Source organism: Ranitomeya variabilis, chromosome 8, assembly GCF_051348905.1.
Source record: "Ranitomeya variabilis isolate aRanVar5 chromosome 8, aRanVar5.hap1, whole genome shotgun sequence".
In the NCBI taxonomy this organism is placed as follows: Eukaryota; Metazoa; Chordata; class Amphibia; order Anura; family Dendrobatidae; genus Ranitomeya; species Ranitomeya variabilis.
The window spans coordinates 4035956-4056520 of record NC_135239.1 but is presented as its reverse complement, the minus strand read 5'-3'; the positions used below and the strand labels follow the sequence as shown (position 1 = coordinate 4056520).

The following is a 20565-nucleotide window of genomic DNA, read 5'->3' as shown; positions in this document are numbered from 1 at the left end:
TCCTGCACTCTGCGCCTTCCTCCACTCTGCGCCTTCCTGCACTCTGCGCCTTCCTCCGCTCTGCGCCTTCCTGCCCTCTGCGCCTTCCTGCACTCTGCGCCTTCCTGCCCTCTGCGCCCTCCTGCACTCTGCGCCTTCCTCCACTCTGCGCCTTCCTCCGCTCTGCGCCTTGCTCCACTCTGCGCCTTCCTGCCCTCTGCGCCTTCCTGCCCTCTGCGCCTTCCTGCACTCTGCGCCTTCCTGCACTCTGCGCCTTCCTGCACTCTGCGCCTTCCTGCCCTCTGCGCCTTCCTGCACTCTGCGCCTTCCTGCAACACTTGTTCCCTTCCCAGAAGTGACAGAAAAACGCCTCAGACCCGCAGGTGAGCGGCCAGTGAGCTCAGCCGTCACCGGCGTCACATCCTGACCGTGTGCACGCACCGGTAGCGGCGGGGCCGGGGCGGAGTCTCGTGGGGCCGGGGCAGAGTCTCGTGGGGTAGGGGCGGAGTCTCATCGGGCCGGGGCGGAGTCTCGTGGGGCCGGGGCGGAGTCTCATCGGGCCGCCCGGTATACAGCCTAGGGTATGTTTCCACGTTCAGGAAACGCTGTGTTTTTGACGCTGCGTTTTTCCGCAGCGTCCAGATGTAATCCCGACTCCACTATGCGTTTAAAAACGCGTGCGTTTATGCCGCGAAAACGCATGCGCGGTGCGTTTTTTTCAAAACGCAGCATGTTGCTACAATGAGCAGAACACGCAGGCACACCGCAGGTGACCTGTCAGTGACCTCAGGGGCAGTTTTGGTCAGGATTTTACTTGCATAAAATCCTGACCAAAGCCTGAAGCAATCCTGACCGTGGACACATACCCTACAGATCCGAGTCACGTGACGTCATCCCAGTTCTCGGACAGTTAGTGGGCGGGATTTGCTGTGAGGTGATTGACAGCTCTGGCAGCCAGTGATCGCTTCCTTCGTGTTGCTATGGAGCGAGGTTCGCCCCCGTTTTAGTCTGTCTGGAGGCTGATGTAGTTCCGGCGGGCGGCGGCGCAGTGATCCGCATAGTTGGCAGCTGCAGGTACATGGCGGCATGGAGGCTCCCGGTTTAGTGTCTGACACCCGGCAGCGGCTATGAAGAACGTCCGGGGTGGTCAGGACACATCCCGGCCCGGTCCTGGCGGCGAGGATGGCATTCGGTGTGCTCCGACACTGCGGCGACGGACGGTGGGATGTGAGGAGACAAGTGCTGCCAGGAGAGAGCAGGTATCCCCCCATGTGTGCCCCCAACTGTGCGCCGGGGGTCGTCTGCTCCCATCACCATCGTCATCATCGGGGGAGCTGACTCCATAGCCTATCAGTGCTGTGTACCCCGGAACTGAGGGAGACCCCGATATGTGCAGCCCCTCACTATCCCTGAGGGAGACCCCGATATGTGCAGCCCCTCACTATCCCTGAGGGAGACCCCGATATGTGCAGCCCCTCACTATCCCTGAGGGAGACCCCGATATGTGCAGCCCCTCACTATCCCTGAGGGAGACCCCGATATGTGCAGCCCCTCACTATCCCTGAGGGAGACCCCGATATGTGCAGCCCCTCACTATCCCTGAGGGAGACCCCGATATGTGCAGCCCCTCACTATCCCTGAGGGAGACCCCGATATGTGCAGCCCCTCACTATCCCTGAGGGAGACCCCGATATGTGCAGCCCCTCACTATCCCTGAGGGAGACCCCGATATGTGCAGCCCCTCACTATCCCTGAGGGAGACCCCCGATATGTGCAGCCCCTCACTATCCCTGAGGGAGACCCTGATATGTGCAGCCCCTCACTATCCCTGAGGGAGACCCCGATATGTGCAGCCCCTCACTATCCCTGAGGGAGACCCCGATATGTGCAGCCCCTCACTATCCCTGAGGGAGACCCCGATATGTGCAGCCCCTCACTATACGTGAGGGAGACCCCGATATGTGCAGCCCCTCACTATCCCTGAGGGAGACCCCGATATGTGCAGCCCCTCACTATCCCTGAGGGAGACCCCGATATGTGCAGCCCCTCACTATCCCTGAGGGAGACCCCGATATGTGCGGCCCCTCACTATCCCTGAGGGAGACCCCGATATGTGCAGCCCCTCACTATCCCTGAGGGAGACCCCGATATGTGCAGCCCCTCACTATACCTGAGGGAGACCCCGATATGTGCAGCCCCTCATTATCCCTGAGGGAGACCCCGATATGTGCGGCCCCTCACTATCCCTGAGGGAGACCCCGATATGTGCAGCCCCTCACTATCCCTGAGGGAGACCCCGATATGTGCAGCCCCTCACTATCCCTGAGGGAGACCCCGATATGTGCAGCCCCTCACTATCCCTGAGGGAGACCCCGATATGTGCAGCCCCTCACTATCCCTGAGGGAGACCCCGATATGTGCAGCCCCTCACTATCCCTGAGGGAGACCCCGATATGTGCAGCCCCTCACTATACGTGAGGGAGACCCCGATATGTGCAGCCCCTCACTATCCCTGAGGGAGACCCCGATATGTGCAGCCCCTCACTATCCCTGAGGGAGACCCCGATATGTGCAGCCCCTCACTATCCCTGAGGGAGACCCCGATATGTGCAGCCCCTCACTATCCCTGAGGGAGACCCCGATATGTGCAGCCCCTCACTATCCCTGAGGGAGACCCCGATATGTGCAGCCCCTCACTATCCCTGAGGGAGACCCCGATATGTGCAGCCCCTCACTATCCCTGAGGGAGACCCCGATATGTGCAGCCCCTCACTATCCCTGAGTGAGACCCCGATATGTGCAGCCCCTCACTATCCCTGAGGGAGACCCCGATATGTGCAGCCCCTCACTATCCCTGAGGGAGACCCCGATATGTGCAGCCCCTCACTATCCCTGAGGGAGACCCCGATATGTGCAGCCCCTCACTATCCCTGAGGGAGACCCCGATATGTGCAGCCCCTCACTATCCCTGAGGGAGACCCCGATATGTGCGGCCCCTCACTATCCCTGAGGGAGACCCCGATATGTGCAGCCCCTCACTATCCCTGAGGGAGACCCCGATATGTGCAGCCCCTCACTATCCCTGAGGGAGACCCCGATATGTGCAGCCCCTCACTATCCCTGAGGGAGACCCCGATATGTGCAGCCCCTCACTATCCCTGAGGGAGACCCCGATATGTGCAGCCCCTCACTATCCCTGAGGGAGACCCCGATATGTGCAGCCCCTCACTATCCCTGAGGGAGACCCCGATATGTGCAGCCCCTCACTATCCCTGAGGGAGACCCCGATATGTGCAGCCCCTCACTATCCCTGAGGGAGACCCCGATATGTGCAGCCCCTCACTATCCCTGAGGGAGACCCCGATATGTGCAGCCCCTCACTATCCCTGAGGGAGACCCCGATATGTGCAGCCCCTCACTATACCTGAGGGAGACCCCGATATGTGCAGCCCCTCACTATCCCTGAGGGAGACCCCGATATGTGCAGCCCCTCACTATCCCTGAGGGAGACCCCGATATGTGCAGCCCCTCACTATCCCTGAGGGAGACCCCGATATGTGCAGCCCCTCACTATCCCTGAGGGAGACCCCGATATGTGCAGCCCCTCACTATCCCTGAGGGAGACCCCGATATGTGCAGCCCCTCACTATCCCTGAGGGAGACCCCGATATGTGCAGCCCCTCACTTTCCCTGAGGGAGACCCCGATATGTGCAGCCCCTCACTATCCCTGAGGGAGACCCCGATATGTGCAGCCCCTCACTATCCCTGAGGGAGACCCCGATATGTGCAGCCCCTCATTATCCCTGAGGAGACCCCAGATATGTGCAGCCCCTCATTATACCTGAGGGAGACCCCCCCCATATGTGCAGCCCCTCATTATACCTGAGGGAGACCCCCGATATGTGCCGCCCCTCATTATCCCTGAGGGAGACCCCCCCCCCAATATGTGCAGCCCCTCATTATCCCTGAGGGAGACCCCCCCGATATGTGCAGCCACTCATACCTGAGGGAGACCCCCGATATATGCAGCCCCTCATTATCCCTGAGGGAGACCCCGATATGTGCAGCCCCTCACTATCCAATGTCGTGCTCCTCCCCGGGGGGGATGTAGTGGAGATGCTCGGTCGTGCTCCTCCCCGGGGGGATGCAGTGGAGATGCTCGGTCGTGCTCCTCCCTGGGGGGGGTGGGGTGTAGTGGAGATGCTCGGTCGTGCTCCTCCCCGGGGGGGGGGGGATGTAGTGGAGATGCTCGGTCGTGCTCCTCCCCGGGGGGATGTAGTGGATATGCTCGGTTGTGCTCCCCGGGGGGGATGTAGTGGAGATGCTCGGTCGTGCTCCTCCCCGAGGGGATGTAGTGGAGATGCTCGGTCGGGGGGTGGATGTAGTGGAGATGCTCGGTCGTTCCCGGGGGATGTAGTGGAGATGCTCGGTCGTGCTCCTTCCCGGGGGGATGTAGTGGAGATGCTCGGCCGTGCTCCTTCCCGGGGGGATGTAGTGGAGATGCTCGGTCCTGCTCCTCCCCGAGGGGATGTAGTGGAGATGCTCGGTCATGCTTCTCCCCGGGGGGAGGGATGTAGTGGAGATGCTCGGTCGTGCTCCTCCCCGAGGGGATGTAGTGGAGATGCTCGGTCGGGGGGGGGGGATGTAGTGGAGATGCTCGGTCGGGGGGGGGGGATGTAGTGGAGATGCTCGGTCGGGGGGTGGATGTAGTGGAGATGCTCGGTCGTGCTCCTTCCCGGGGGGATGTAGTGGAGATGCTCGGTCCTGCTCCTCCCCTAGGGGATGTAGTGGAGATGCTCGGTCATGCTTCTCCCCGGGGGGAGGGATGTAGTGGAGATGCTCGGTCGTGCTCCTCCCCGAGGGGATGTAGTGGAGATGCTCGGTCGGGGGGGGGGGGATGTAGTGGAGATGCTCGGTCGGGGGGTGGATGTAGTGGAGATGCTCGGTCGTGCTCCTTCCCGGGGGGATGTAGTGGAGATGCTCGGTCGTGCTCCTTCCCGGGGGGATGTAGTGGAGATGCTCGGTCGTGCTCCTTCCCGGGGGGATGTAGTGGAGATGCTCGGTCGTGCTTCTTCCCGGGGGGTGGATGTAGTGGAGATGCTCGGTCGTGCTTCTTCCCGGGGGGTGGATGTAGTGGAGATGCTCGGTCGTGCTTCTTCCCGGGGGGTGGATGTAGTGGAGATGCTCGGTCGTGCTTCTTCCCGGGGGGTGGATGTAGTGGAGATGCTCGGTCGTGCTTCTTCCCGGGGGGTGGATGTAGTGGAGATGCTCGGTCGTGCTTCTTCCCGGGGGGTGGATGTAGTGGAGATGCTCGGTCGTGCTTCTTCCCGGGGGGTGGATGTAGTGGAGATGCTCGGTCGTGCTTCTTCCCGGGGGGTGGATGTAGTGGAGATGCTCGGTCGTGCTTCTTCCCGGGGGGTGGATGTAGTGGAGATGCTCGGTCGTGCTTCTTCCCGGGGGGTGGATGTAGTGGAGATGCTCGGTCGTGCTTCTTCCCGGGGGGTGGATGTAGTGGAGATGCTCGGTCGTGCTTCTTCCCGGGGGGTGGACTCGGTCGTGCTTCTTCCCGGGGGGTGGATGTAGTGGAGATGCTCGGTCGTGCTCCTTCCCGGGGGGTGGACTCGGTCGTGCTTCTTCCCGGGGGGTGGATGTAGTGGAGATGCTCGGTCGTGCTTCTTCCCGGGGGGTGGATGTAGTGGAGATGCTCGGTCGTGCTCCTTCCCGGGGGGATGTAGTGGAGATGCTCGGTCGTGCTCCTTCCCGGGGGGATGTAGTGGAGATGCTCGGTCGGGGGGGGGGATGTAGTGGAGATGCTCGGTCGTGCTTCTTCCCGGGGGGTGGATGTAGTGGAGATGCTCGGTCGTGCTTCTTCCCGGGGGGGTGGATGTAGTGGAGATGCTCGGTCGTGCTTCTTCCCGGGGGGGTGGATGTAGTGGAGATGCTCGGTCGTGCTTCTTCCCGGGGGGGTGGATGTAGTGGAGATGCTCGGTCGTGCTCCTCCCCGGGGGGGGGGGGGGATGTAGTGGAGATGCTCGGTCGTGCTCCTCCCCGGGGAGTTGTTTCCCCTTTAGGTCTCATCCCTCTTTTCGGTCTCGGAAGCCTTGGTCAGCCTGGTGTCTGCTGTGACCTTTCTGCAGCGCTCCCTCCTTGGCGAGTTTCAGGTTCAGAGATTTCTCCTTTTTTATTTCATGGTAAGTTGTATGGTCATTGCAAGGGGCGTGGCTCATGGAATCATCTGGGGGCGTGTCCTTAGTGTGCTCGGCATAATTCCTGTAAGCCACGCCTCCTTGTAAAGACTATAGAAATTACCATGAAATCGCTGATATTTCTGGACCCGTTAATCCGGGAGTAAGCACTGATCATGGGGGCCTGGTGGCTGCATGACGCCCAGCAGTCCCAGTGTGCGACGCTGAGCCGGGCAGAGCGGTCTGCTGGCGGCTCCACATCTCCAGTCCACAATGTGTGGTTCCATGATGTGTCCTCGCCCGGGGCCTCCTGGGAGCAGTAATGGACGGCCTGAGGCGAGCTCTGCTGTCGGGTCTGGGCTTTGCAGGGATTACTACATGAAAGTGGCTGCTGCGCAGTAATCAGCCGCCATCCGCCCCTGGTTCCCTGCATGTGAGTAGCCTGCGGGTGCAGATGACGTCCCGGGAGCTCTCGGCCTGCCTGTGCTGGATTATGGGCTGCGGAGACACTGCCCCGCCTCCGCTGCAGGCGATATATACAGAGGGGACAATAAGTATTTGATCTGCTGCCAATTTTGCAAGTTTTCTCTTCTACAAAGAATAAAGAGGTCTGTAATCTTTATCGTAGGTGCACTTCACCTGGGAGAGCCAGAATCTAAGATAAAATCCAGAAAATCACATTGTAGGATTGTTACCTTTCGTCATTGGCTGTGAACTCGCAGGAAATGTCAGATGGCACCGCGGGCAGGAGAACTTTCCCAGGCAGGGAATAGCCGTTCACAGCAGACACTGAGCACACGGAGCTCAGTGTCTGCTGGATGGCAGGCTGTATGGTCCCATCATGCAACCATGCAGCCTTCCATCTAGATGTAGCAGAGCAGAATGGATTAAAAGCATCTCTGCGGAAAGGTGAAGAATGTTGTTGTGTTTTTTTGTTGTTTTTTTTTAACTTTTGCAGATGACGAGGGCATAGGGGGAGTGGGTGAGATCGCAAGTATGGTTTAATTAAGATTATTAAAGGAGTCTGTGTCTTTCAGTTAAAGGACTTTTTTCTAGGTGTCTGTGTTTTTATATAATGTGACTTTGGGGTTAGTAATGGGGGCGTCTTATTGATATCTCTCCATTACTAACCTCTAGGCTTGATGTCACCTGCCAATATAAAGGTGACATCAACCTCCCCCAACTATCACCCCACTTGCCACCGCTGTAGGGCAAGTGGGAATGAGTCCTAAAGATGGTTCTGAGAAAGGTCAGGAGTCAGCTCAGAACTACACGGGAGGACCTGGTCAATGACCTGAAGACAGCTGGGACCACATTCTCAAACATTACTGTTAGTAGTAACACACTACGCCGTCATGGATTACAATCCTGCATGACACGCAAGGTCCCCCTGCTCACACCAGCAGATGTCCAGGCCCATTTGATGTTCACCAGTGACCATCTGCATGATCCAGAGGAGACATGGGAGAAGGTGATGTGGTCAGAGACCAAAATAGAACCTTTTGGTATCAGCTTCACTCACCATGTTTAGAGAAACGAGAAGGATGAGTACAACCCCAAGAACACCTTTGCAACCGTGAATCATGGTGGGGGAAAGATCATACTTTGCAAAGGGGACAGGATGTCGGCACCATATTGAAGGGAGGTTGGATGGGGTCATGTATGGCAAGATTTTGGCCAACAACCTCTTTCCTTCAGTAAGAGCATTGAAGATGGGTCGTGGCTGGATCTTCCAGCATGACAATGACTCGAAACACAAAGCCAGGGCAACTAAGGAGCATTTCACAGTTCTGGAGTGGTCTAGCCAGTCTCCAGACCTGAACCCAATATATCTTTGGAGGAGCTGAAACTCAATGTTGCCCAGCGACCGCCCCGAAAACTGAAAGATCTGTATGGAGGAGGGGACCAAAGTCTTTTCTGTACTGTGAGCAAACTTGGTCAGGAACCACAGGAAACGTCCGACCTCTGTAACTGCAAACAAATGTTTCTGGACCAAATATTAAGTTCTGTTTTCTATTGTATCAAATACTTATTTCATGCAATAAAATGGAAATTAATTATGTAACAATCATACAGTGTGATTTTGTGGATTTTATTTTGAGACTCACCCATGCAGTCCAGGCCGTCCCCGTCTCCCATGTTGCCAGAGCGCAGGCCAGGCCGTCCCCGTCTCCCATGTTGCCAGAGCGCAGGCCAGGCCGTCCCTGTCTCCCGTGTGGCTGGCGCGCAGGCCAGGCCGTTGCCGTCTCCCGTGTGGCTGGCGCGCAGTCCAGGCCGTCCCCGTCTCCCATGTTGCCAGAGCGCAGGCCAGGTCGTCCCCGTCTCCCGTGTGGCTGGCGCGCAGGCCAGGCTGTCCCCGTCTCCCGTGCAGGCCACATCTCCCTTTTGGCCGGCCAGGCCGTTACCTCTCAGCATACAGGGTCCTTAGTGCTGTATCAGCTGTATGTCCTGTGATGAAGCTACACTGCACGTTTCTGACCTGTCGCCTTGTGGCGGTTGCATGTTCCCTTTGGTAATGTGTCACGCGCCGCGCTCCATTTTTCAGTGCTGTAGTAATCGGGGCTGAGGAGTCGGTAAGGCAAACCTCCCACTCCACTGCATCGGTCACTACTGAGCATGTGCAGAAAGTGCAGCACAGATTCATCTCCACTAACAGCCGAGATCAGGACAGAACCGACATTTCTAGTATGTTCTGCACTGAACTACTGCGCCCAGTGGGTCCTAGATGATGGGAGTCACTGCCCAGCCCTGGCGGTAATGCCTCTAGTATGTCCTGTACTGAACTACTGCGCCCAGTGCGTCCTAGATGATGGGAGTCGCTGCCCAGCCCTGGCGGTAATGCTTCTAGTATGTCCTGCACTGAACTACTGCGCCCAGTGCGTCCTAGATGATGGGAGTCGCTGCCCAGCCCTGGCGGTAATGCTTCTAGTATGTCCTGTACTGAACTACTGCGCCCAGTGGGTCCTAGATGATGGGAGTCGCTGCCCAGCCCTGGCGGTAATGCTTCTAGTATGTCCTGCACTGAACTACTGCCCCCAGCGGGTCCTAGATGATGGGAGTCACTGCCCAGCCCTGGCGGTAATGCTTCTAGTATGTCCTGCACTGAACTACTGCGCCCAGTGCGTCCTAGATGATGGGAGTCGCTGCCCAGCCCTGGCGGTAATGCCTCTAGTATGTCCTGCACTGAACTACTGCGCCCAGTGCGTCCTAGATGATGGGAGTCGCTGCCCAGCCCTGGCGGTAATGCTTCTAGTATGTCCTGTACTGAACTACTGCGCCCAGTGGGTCCTAGATGATGGGAGTCGCTGCCCAGCCCTGGCGGTAATGCTTCTAGTATGTCCTGCACTGAACTACTGCCCCCAGCGGGTCCTAGATGATGGGAGTCACTGCCCAGCCCTGGCGGTAATGCTTCTAGTATGTCCTGCACTGAACTACTGCCCCCAGCGGGTCCTAGATGATGGGAGTCGCTGCCCAGCCCTGGCGGTAATGCTTCTAGTATGTCCTGCACTGAACTACTGCCCCCAGCGGGTCCTAGATGATGGGAGTCACTGCCCAGCCCTGGCGGTAATGCTTCTAGTATGTCCTGCACTGAACTACTGCCCCCAGCGGGTCCTAGATGATGGGAGTCACTGCCCAGCCCTGGCGGTAATGCTTCTAGTATGTCCTGCACTGAACTACTGCGCCCAGTGGGTCCTAGATGATGGGAGTCGCTGCCCAGCCCTGGCGGTAATGCTTCTAGTATGTCCTGCACTGAACTACTGCGCCCAGCGGGTCCTAGATGATGGGAGTCGCTGCCCAGCCCTGGCGGTAATGCTTCTAGTATGTCCTGCACTGAACTACTGCCCCCAGTGGGTCCTAGATGATGGGAGTCGCTGCCCAGCCCTGGCGGTAATGCTTCCAGTATGTCCTGTACTGAACTACTGCGCCCAGTGCGTCCTAGATGATGGGAGTCGCTGCCCAGCCCTGGCGGTAATGCTTCTAGTATGTCCTGTACTGAACTACTGCCCCCAGTGGGTCCTAGATGATGGGAGTCACTGCCCAGCCCTGGCGGTAATGCTTCTAGTATGTCCTGCACTGAACTACTGCGCCCAGTGCGTCCTAGATGATGGGAGTCGCTGCCCAGCCCTGGCGGTAATGCTTCTAGTATGTCCTGCACTGAACTACTGCGCCCAGCGGGTCCTAGATGATGGGAGTCACTGCCCAGCCCTGGCGGTAATGCTTCTAGTATGTCCTGCACTGAACTACTGCGCCCAGCGGGTCCTAGATGATGGGAGTCACTGCCCAGCCCTGGCGGTAATGCTTCTAGTATGTCCTGCACTGAACTACTGCGCCCAGCGGGTCCTAGATGATGGGAGTCGCTGCCCAGCCCTGGCGGTAATGCTTCTAGTATGTCCTGCACTGAACTACTGCGCCCAGTGCGTCCTAGATGATGGGAGTCGCTGCCCAGCCCTGGCGGTAATGCTTCTAGTATGTCCTGCACTGAACTACTGCGCCCAGCGGGTCCTAGATGATGGGAGTCACTGCCCAGCCCTGGCGGTAATGCTTCTAGTATGTCCTGCACTGAACTACTGCGCCCAGTGGGTCCTAGATGATGGGAGTCGCTGCCCAGCCCTGGCGGTAATGCTTCTAGTATGTCCTGCACTGAACTACTGCGCCCAGTGGGTCCTAGATGATGGGAGTCGCTGCCCAGCCCTGGCGGTAATGCCTCTAGTATGTCCTGCACTGAACTACTGCCCCCAGTGGGTCCTAGATGATGGGAGTCGCTGCCCAGCCCTGGCGGTAATGCTTCTAGTATGTCCTGCACTGAACTACTGCCCCCAGCGGGTCCTAGATGATGGGAGTCACTGCCCAGCCCTGGCGGTAATGCCCCTAGTATGTCCTGCACTGAACTACTGCGCCCAGTGGGTCCTAGATGATGGGAGTCGCTGCCCAGCCCTGGCGGTAATGCCTCTAGTATGTCCTGCACTGAACTACTGCGCCCAGCGGGTCCTAGATGATGGGAGTCGCTGCCCAGCCCTGGCGGTAATGCTTCTAGTATGTCCTGCACTGAACTACTGCGCCCAGTGGGTCCTAGATGATGGGAGTCACTGCCCAGCCCTGGCGGTAATGCTTCTAGTATGTCCTGTACTGAACTACTGCGCCCAGCGGGTCCTAGATGATGGGAGTCGCTGCCCAGCCCTGGCGGTAATGCTTCTAGTATGTCCTGTACTGAACTACTGCGCCCAGCGGGTCCTAGATGATGGGAGTCGCTGCCCAGCCCTGGCGGTAATGCTTCTAGTATGTCCTGCACTGAACTACTGCGCCCAGCGGGTCCTAGATGATGGGAGTCACTGCCCAGCCCTGGCGGTAATGCTTCTAGTATGTCCTGCACTGAACTACTGCGCCCAGCGGGTCCTAGATGATGGGAGTCGCTGCCCAGCCCTGGCGGTAATGCTTCTAGTATGTCCTGCACTGAACTACTGCGCCCAGCGGGTCCTAGATGATGGGAGTCGCTGCCCAGCCCTGGCGGTAATGCCTCTAGTATGTCCTGCACTGAACTACTGCGCCCAGCGGGTCCTAGATGATGGGAGTCGCTGCCCAGCCCTGGCGGTAATGCTTCTAGTATGTCCTGCACTGAACTACTGCCCCCAGTGGGTCCTAGATGATGGGAGTCGCTGCCCAGCCCTGGCGGTAATGCTTCTAGTATGTCCTGCACTGAACTACTGCGCCCAGTGGGTCCTAGATGATGGGAGTCGCTGCCCAGCCCTGGCGGTAATGCTTCTAGTATGTCCTGCACTGAACTACTGCGCCCAGTGCGTCCTAGATGATGGGAGTCACTGCCCAGCCCTGGCGGTAATGCTTCTAGTATGTCCTGCACTGAACTACTGCGCCCAGCGGGTCCTAGATGATGGGAGTCACTGCCCAGCCCTGGCGGTAATGCTTCTAGTATGTCCTGCACTGAACTACTGCGCCCAGTGGGTCCTAGATGATGGGAGTCGCTGCCCAGCCCTGGCGGTAATGCTTCTAGTATGTCCTGCACTGAACTACTGCGCCCAGTGCGTCCTAGATGATGGGAGTCGCTGCCCAGCCCTGGCGGTAATGCTTCTAGTATGTCCTGCACTGAACTACTGCGCCCAGCGGGTCCTAGATGATGGGAGTCACTGCCCAGCCCTGGCGGTAATGCTTCTAGTATGTCCTGCACTGAACTACTGCGCCCAGCGGGTCCTAGATGATGGGAGTCACTGCCCAGCCCTGGCGGTAATGCTTCTAGTATGTCCTGCACTGAACTACTGCGCCCAGTGGGTCCTAGATGATGGGAGTCACTGCCCAGCCCTGGCGGTAATGCTTCTAGTATGTCCTGCACTGAACTACTGCGCCCAGCGGGTCCTAGATGATGGGAGTCGCTGCCCAGCCCTGGCGGTAATGCCTCTAGTATGTCCTGCACTGAACTACTGCCCCCAGTGGGTCCTAGATGATGGGAGTCGCTGCCCAGCCCTGGCGGTAATGCTTCTAGTATGTCCTGCACTGAACTACTGCCCCCAGTGCGTCCTAGATGATGGGAGTCACTGCCCTGCCCTGGCGGTAATGCTTCTAGTATGTCCTGTACTGAACTACTGCCCCCAGCGGGTCCTAGATGATGGGAGTCGCTGCCCAGCCCTGGCGGTAATGCTTCTAGTATGTCTTGCACTGAACTACTGCCCCCAGCGGGTCCTAGATGATGGGAGTCACTGCCCAGCCCTGGCGGTAATGCCTGTGTGTTGTCTTTCAGGATGTGGCTCCTCCGCCGGCTCCTCTGCTCTTCAGAAAGCTGAGTAATCCTGATCTGTTCTCCTCGGGTAAAGTGAAGCTTCATCGGCAGCTGAGCCAGGACGACTGCAGACTGCGGCGCGGGAGCCTGACCGCGTCTACAGGTGCGTGAGGGGCAAACATGGTGGGGGTCCGTGTCCTGCACTCTGCTGGGGTCCGTGTCCTGCACTCTGCTGGGGTCCGTGTCCTGCACTCTGCTGGGGTCCGTGTCCTGCACTCTGCTGGGGTCCGTGTCCTGCACTCTGCTGGGGTCCGTGTCCTGCACTCTGCTGGGGTCCGTGTCCTGCACTCTGCTGGGGTCCGTGTCCTGCACTCTGCTGGGGTCCGTGTCCTGCACTCTGCTGGGGTCCGTGTCCTGCACTCTGCTGGGGTCCGTGTCCTGCACTCTGCTGGGGTCCGTGTCCTGCACTCTGCTGGGGTCCGTGTCCTGCACTCTGCTGGGGTCCGTGTCCTGCACTCTGCTGGGGTCCGGCCGGCCGTCACCCAGGAGTCCAGAACAGAAGCTCTGTCACTAGTGTAGAGGGGTCATCGTTATTCTCATCTGCACATGGAAACAGAAAGGAGGAGACACGGATGAGATACGAGGAGGGTGATCAGTGAGGGGGACAGGCGGCCACGAGAGGTGGTGAGTTCTCCATCAATAGAAGCCTTCACAGAGGCTGGACTGACATCTGAGATGGTTAGTGACTCCGGCATTGATCGGGGGGCTGCACACGACGACCCCGGGGGTCCCTGCACCGCTGACATTGTAGGATTCTGTGATCTCTCGCAGCGACGGCTCCTCGTCCCCGGCTCCTGCTCTTACTATTATCCCCAAGTTTCAGGTTTAGTTTTTAATTGATCTTTTCTTGCAGGGAAGCAGCTTCTTCCCCTGTCGGGCAGTGCGCACAGCGGGGTCTCTCAGCTGACATGGCAGCCCCCCGGAGAGTCCTCCAACCTGCTCCGGATGAGGAATCAGTCCCTGGGACAATCAGCCCCGACGCTTACTGCTGGCCTGGTGAGTACGTGTCCTGACCCAGCGGGCGCAGGAGGAGTGTTCTGTAGTGTCTGGGGATGGGGGGATCTCAGCCCGCTGTCTGGGGATGGGGGGGAATCTCGGCCCGCTCTGGGGATGGGGGGGAATCTCGGCCCGCTCTGGGGATGGGGGGATCTCGGCGCACTCTGGGGATGGGGGGGAACTCGGCGCACTCTGGGGATGGGGGAGAACTCGGCGCACTCTGGGGATGGGGGAGATCTCGGCCCGCTCTGGGGATGGGGGGGATCTCGGCCCGCTCTGGGGATGGGGGGGGGATCTCGGCCCGCTCTGGGGATGGGGGGATCTCGGCGCACTCTGACACATGGTAGTCGATACGTGTTTTCCGGCAGAGCCTCCGTCCAGCCCTAGAGATGTGAAACGTGTTGGGCTCAAGCGCCACTAGCAGCATAGCAGGTATGCTCGGGGGGCCCCGGTGTGCTCAGGGGGGGGGGCGGCTCCGGTGTGCTCGGGGGGGGGCCCCGGTGTGCTCGGGGGGGGCCCCGGTGTGCTCAGGGGGGGGGGGGGCCCGGTGTGCTCGGGGGGGGGGGGGGCCCGGTGTGCTCGGGGGGGGGGGGCCCGGTGTGCTCGGGGGGGGGGGGGGCCCGGTGTGCTCGGGGGGGGCCCCGGTGTGCTCGGGGAGTCGGTGCACTGACCCCGAGCGGCTTCTCATTGTCATAAACATCAGAGATCCATGGCGGACTGCGCTTTTCACTTTCTCGTTCCCTTTTTTTAGTACTTTTAATGATAAAATGAACGTTGTCTTTAAAAACTGTTTGTCCTGTGAAAGTGAAGTCTCGTCCTACAGTCGGGTCCTGGGTGAGCGGGAAGTCACCCGAAATATCCTAGAAGAATCATCCACAGGAGAGCGCGGCGATTGTCAGGCATTGTTGTAAAGAGGCCGAGAAAGCGACAAATCTCTCCGCTACCAATTGTGCGTTTCTCTTGGGCAGCGCTGTACTGGGGTCTGCAGCGGCTCTGCTCCTTGTGTGAGGACTATAAAGCTCCGCACGTGCTCTGCTCCTTGTGTGAGGAGGACTATAAAGCTCCGCACGCGCTCTGCTCCTTGTGTGAGGACTATAAAGCTCCGCACGCGCTCTGCTCCTTGTGTGAGGAGGCCTGTAAAGCTCCGCACGCGCTCTGCTCCTTGTGTGAGGAGGACTATAAAGCTCCGCACACGTTCTGCTCCTTGTGTGAGGAGGACTATAAAGCTCCGCACGCGCTCTGCTCCTTGTGTGAGGACTATAAAGCTCCGCATGGCTCTGCTCCTTGTGTGAGGAGGCCTGTAAAGCTCCGCACGCGTTCTGCTCCTTGTGTGAGGAGGACTATATAGATCCGCACGCGTTCTGCTCCTTGTGTGAGGAGGACTATAAAGCTCCGCATGGCTCTGCTCCTTGTGTGAGGAGGCCTGTAAAGCTCCGCACGCGCTCTGCTCCTTGTGTGAGGAGGACTATAAAGCTCCGCACGCGCTCTGCTCCTTGTGTGAGGAGGACTATAAAGCTCCGCATGGCTCTGCTCCGTGTGAGGAGGCCTATAAAGCTCCCCACGCGCTCTGCTCCTTGTGTGAGGAGGACTATAAAGCTCCGCATGGCTCTGCTCCGTGTGAGGAGGCCTATAAAGCTCCCCACGCGCTCTGCTCCTTGTGTGAGGAGGCCTGTAAAGCTCCGCACACGCTCTGCTCCTTGTGTGAGGAGGACTATAAAGCTCCGCATGGCTCTGCTCCTTGTGTGAGGAGGCCTGTAAAGCTCCGCACGCGCTGTGCTCCTTGTGTGCGGAGGACTATAAAGCTCCGCACGCACTCTGCTCCTTGTGTGCGGAGGACTATAAAGCTCCGCACGCGCTCTGCTCCTTGTGTGAGAACTGTAAAGCTCCGCATGGCTCTGCTCCTTTTGTGAGGACTATGAAGCTCCGCACGCGCTCTGCTCCTTGTGTGAGGACTATAAAGCTCCGCACGCGCTCTGCTCCTTGTGTGAGGAGGCCTGTAAAGCTCCGCACGCGCTCTGCTCCTTGTGTGAGGAGGACTATAAAGCTCCGCACGCGCTCTGCTCCTTGTGTGAGGACTATAAAGCTCCGCATGGCTCTGCTCCTTGTGTGAGGAGGCCTGTAAAGCTCCGCACGCGTTCTGCTCCTTGTGTGAGGAGGACTATATAGATCCGCACGCGTTCTGCTCCTTGTGTGAGGAGGACTATAAAGCTCCGCATGGCTCTGCTCCTTGTGTGAGGAGGCCTGTAAAGCTCCGCACGCGCTCTGCTCCTTGTGTGAGGAGGACTATAAAGCTCCGCACGCGCTCTGCTCCTTGTGTGAGAACTAAAGCTCCGCATGGCTCTGCTCCTTTTGTGAGGACTATAAAGCTCCGCACGCGCTCTGCTCCTTGTGTGAGGACTATAAAGCTCCGCACGCGCTCTGCTCCTTGTGTGACGAGTGCTATAAAGCTCCGCATGGCTCTGCTCCTTGTGTGCGGAGGACTATAAAGCTCCGCATGGCTCTGCTCCGTGTGAGGACTATAAAGCTCCGCACGCTCTCTGCTCCTTGTGTGAGGAGGACTATAAAGCTTCGCATGGCTCTGCTCCGTGTGAGGAGGCCTGTAAAGCTCCGCATGCGCTCTGCTCCTTGTGTGAGGACTATAAAGCTCTGCACGCGCTCTGATCCTTGTGTGCGGAGGACTATAAAGCTCCGCACGCGCTATGCTCCTTGTGTGAGGAGGACTATAAAGCTCCGCATGGCTCTGCTCCGTGTGAGGAGGCCTATAAAGCTCCCCACGCGCTCTGCTCCTTGTGTGACGAGTGCTATAAAGCTCTGCACGAGCTCTGCTCCTTGTGTGAGGAGGACTATAAAGCTCCGCACGTGCTCTGCTCCTTGTGTGACGAGTGCTATAAAGCTCCGCACGCGCTCTGCTCCTTGTGTGAGGAGGCCTGTAAAGCTCTGCACGCGCTCTGCTCCTTGTGTGAGGAGGCCTGTAAAGCGCCGCACGCGCTCTGCTCCTTGTGTGAGGAGGCCTATAAAGCTCCGCACGCGCTCTGCTCCTTGTGTGAGGAGGCCTGTAAAGCTCCGCACGCGCTCTGCTCCTTGTGTGACGAGTGCTATAAAGCTCCGCACGCTCTGCTCCTTGTGTGAGGAGGCCTATAAAGCTCCCCACGCGCTCTGCTCCTTGTGTGACGAGTGCTATAAAGCTCTGCACGAGCTCTGCTCCTTGTGTGAGGAGGACTATAAAGCTCCGCACGTGCTCTGCTCCTTGTGTGACGAGTGCTATAAAGCTCCGCACGCGCTCTGCTCCTTGTGTGAGGAGGCCTGTAAAGCTCTGCACGCGCTCTGCTCCTTGTGTGAGGAGGCCTGTAAAGCGCCGCACGCGCTCTGCTCCTTGTGTGAGGAGGCCTATAAAGCTCCGCACGCGCTCTGCTCCTTGTGTGAGGAGGCCTGTAAAGCTCCGCACGCGCTCTGCTCCTTGTGTGACGAGTGCTATAAAGCTCCGCACGCTCTGCTCCTTGTGTGAGGAGGCCTGTAAAGCTCCGCACGCGCTCTGCTCCTTGTGTGAGGAGGCCTGTAAAGCTCCGCACGCGCTCTGCTCCTTGTGTGAGGAGGCCTGTAAAGCTCCGCACGCTCTCTGCTCCTTGTGTGAGGAGGCCTGTAAAGCTCCGCACGCGCTCTGCTCCTTGTGTGAGGAGGCCTATAAAGCTCCGCACGCGCTCTGCTCCTTGTGTGAGGAGGCCTGTAAAGCTCCGCACGCTCTCTGCTCCTTGTGTGAGGAGGCCTGTAAAGCTCCGCACGCGCTCTGCTCCTTGTGTGAGGAGGCCTATAAAGCTCCGCACGCGCTCTGCTCCTTGTGTGAGGAGGACTATAAAGCTCCGCACGCGCTCTGCTCCTTGTGTGAGGAGGCCTGTAAAGCTCCGCACGCTCTCTGCTCCTTGTGTGAGGAGGCCTGTAAAGCTCCGCACGCTCTCTGCTCCTTGTGTGAGGAGGCCTGTAAAGCTCCACACGCGCTCTGCTCCTTGTGTGAGGAGGCCTATAAAGCTCCGCACGCGCTCTGCTCCTTGTGTGAGGAGGACTGTAAAGCTCCGCACGCGCTCTGCTCCTTGTGTGAGGAGGACTGTAAAGCTCCGCACGCGCTCTGCTCCTTGTGTGAGGAGGCCTGTAAAGCTCCGCACGCGCTCTGCTCCTTGTGTGACGAGTGCTATAAAGCTCCGCACGCTCTGCTCCTTGTGTGAGGAGGCCTGTAAAGCTCCGCACGCACTCTGCTCCTTGTGTGAGGAGGCCTGTAAAGCTCCGCACGCGCTCTGTTGTAGCCCTCTGTTCTGGCGTGTGGACGAGCGCAGGGCTCTGGCTGTGGGATAACAGCAGCTAGTCAGGAGCTGAGGCAGGTGAGCGGAGGGCTGCGGAGGCTCCTGGATGGTGGCGCGCGGCCCTCGTATGGTGGCGCGCGGCCCTCGTATGGTGGCACTCGGCCCTTCTGTCACTGCGGAGAGCTCTGGGGCAGGATCGGGCGGCCGAGCTCCATGGAAAGCAGCTGTACAGTAAGAGAGAAGCACAGAAGGATGATAATAATAATAATGTTATATAGCGCCAACATATTCCGCAGCGCTTTACAACTTATAGAGGGGACTTGTACAGACAATAGACATTACAGCATAACAGAAATCACAGTTCAGCACAGATACCAGGAGGAATGAGGGCCCTGCTCGCAAGCTTACAAACTATGAGGAAAAGGGGAGACACGAGAGGTGGATGGTAACAATTGCTTTAGTTATTTGGACCAGCCATAGTGTAAGCCTCGGGTGTTCATGTAAAGCTGCAGGAACCAGTTATCAGCCTAAGTATGTAGCAGTACAGACACAGAGGCTATTAACTGCATAAAGTGTATGAGAACATGATGGAGGAACCTGATTATGTTTTTTTGTTTTTATGTTAATGATAGGCCACACAGGGATGGTTAGGTTAATGCGTTGAGGCGGTAGGCCAGTCTGAACAAATGCGTTTTTAGGGCACGCTTAAAACTGTGGGGATTAATTATTATTATTATACATTTTTATAGCGCCATTTATTCCACAGCGCTTTACATGTGAAATACGTGGCAAATATAGACAAATACATTAAATATGAGCAAAAAACAAGGCATATGGGTACATAAAGAGGGAGGACCCTGTCCGCGAGGCTCACAGTCTGCAGGGGACGGGTGATCATACACTAGGAGAGGGTAGAGCTGGTTGTGCGGCGGTTCAGTAGGTTCAGGATCTCTGCAGGCTGTAGGCTTGTCGGAAGAGGTGAGTTAATCGTATTAACCTACAGTGCCTACAAGTAGTATTCAACCCCCTGCAGATTTAGCAGGTTTAATAAGATGCAAATAAGTTAGAGCCTTCAAACTTCAAACAAGAGCAGGATTTATTAACAGATGCATAAATCTTACAAACCAAAAAGTTTTGTTGCTCAGTTAAATTTTTATAAATTTTAAACATAAAAGTGTGGGTCAATTATTATTCAACCCCTAGGTTTAATATTTTGTGGAATAACCTTTGTTTGCAATTACAGCTAATAATCGTCTTTTATAAGACCTGATCAGGCCGGCACAGGTCTCTGGAGTTATCTTGGCCTACGCCTCCATGCAGATCTTCTCCAAGTTATCTAGGTTCTTTGGGTGTCTCATGTGGACTTTAATCTTGAGCTCCTTCCACAAGTTTTCAATTGGGTTAAGGTCAGGAGACTGACTAGGCCACTGTAACACCTTGATTTTTTGCCTCTTGAACCAGGCCTTGGTTTTCTTGGCTGTGTGCTTTGGGTCGTTGTCTTGTTGGAAGATGAAATGACGACCCATCTTAAGATCCTTGATGGAGGAGCGGAGGTTCTCGGCCAAAATCTCCAGGTAGGCCGTGCTATCCATCTTCCCATGGATGCGGACCAGATGGCCAGGCCCCTTAGCTGAGAAACAGCCCCACAGCATGATGCTGCCACCACCATGCTTGACTGTAGGGATGGTATTCTTGGGGTCGTATGCAGTGCCATCCAGTCTCCAAACGTCACGTGTGTGGTTGGCACCAAAGATCTCGATCTTGGTCTCATCAGACCAGAGAACCTTGAACCAGTCAGTCTCAGAGTCCTCCAAGTGATCATGAGCAAACTGTAGACGAGCCTTGACATGACGCTTTGAAAGTAAAGGTCCCTTACGGGCTCGTCTGGAACGGAGACCATTGCGGTGGAGTACGTTACTTATGGTATTGACTGAAACCAATGTCCCCACTGCCATGAGATCTTCCCGGAGCTCCTTCCTTGTTGTCCTTGGGTTAGCCTTGACTCTTCGGACAAGCCTGGCCTCGGCACGGGAGGAAACTTTCAAAGGCTGTCCAGGCCGTGGAAGTCTAACAGTAGTTCCATAAGCCTTCCACTTCCGGATGATGCTCCCAACAGTGGAGACAGGTAGGCCCAACTCCTTGGAAAGGGTTTTGTACCCCTTGCCAGCCTTGTGACCCTCCACGATCTTGTCTCTGATGGCCTTGGAATGCTCCTTTGTCTTTCCCATGTTGACCATGTATGAGTGCTGTTCACAAGTTTGGGGAGGGTCTTAAATAGTCAGAAAAGGCTGGAAAAAGAGATAATTAATCCAAACATGTGAAGCT

The 20565-nt window shown here is 57.4% G+C and overlaps 1 protein-coding gene across 1 annotated transcript in view; it reads left to right on the top strand.

Annotated features, from left to right (window-relative positions):
• Positions 1 to 951: 951 nt before the first annotated feature.
• MAST2 (microtubule associated serine/threonine kinase 2) overlaps positions 952 to 20565 on the top strand; it is a 161606-nt gene continuing 141992 nt past the window's right edge. Inside the window, exons 1-3 of the mRNA XM_077277745.1 lie at positions 952 to 1238; positions 12914 to 13055; positions 13806 to 13948. Of these exons, the coding sequence (XP_077133860.1) occupies positions 1107 to 1238; positions 12914 to 13055; positions 13806 to 13948 (417 nt within the window). The 5' untranslated portion in view covers positions 952 to 1106. The remainder of the gene's footprint in view (positions 1239 to 12913; positions 13056 to 13805; positions 13949 to 20565) is intronic.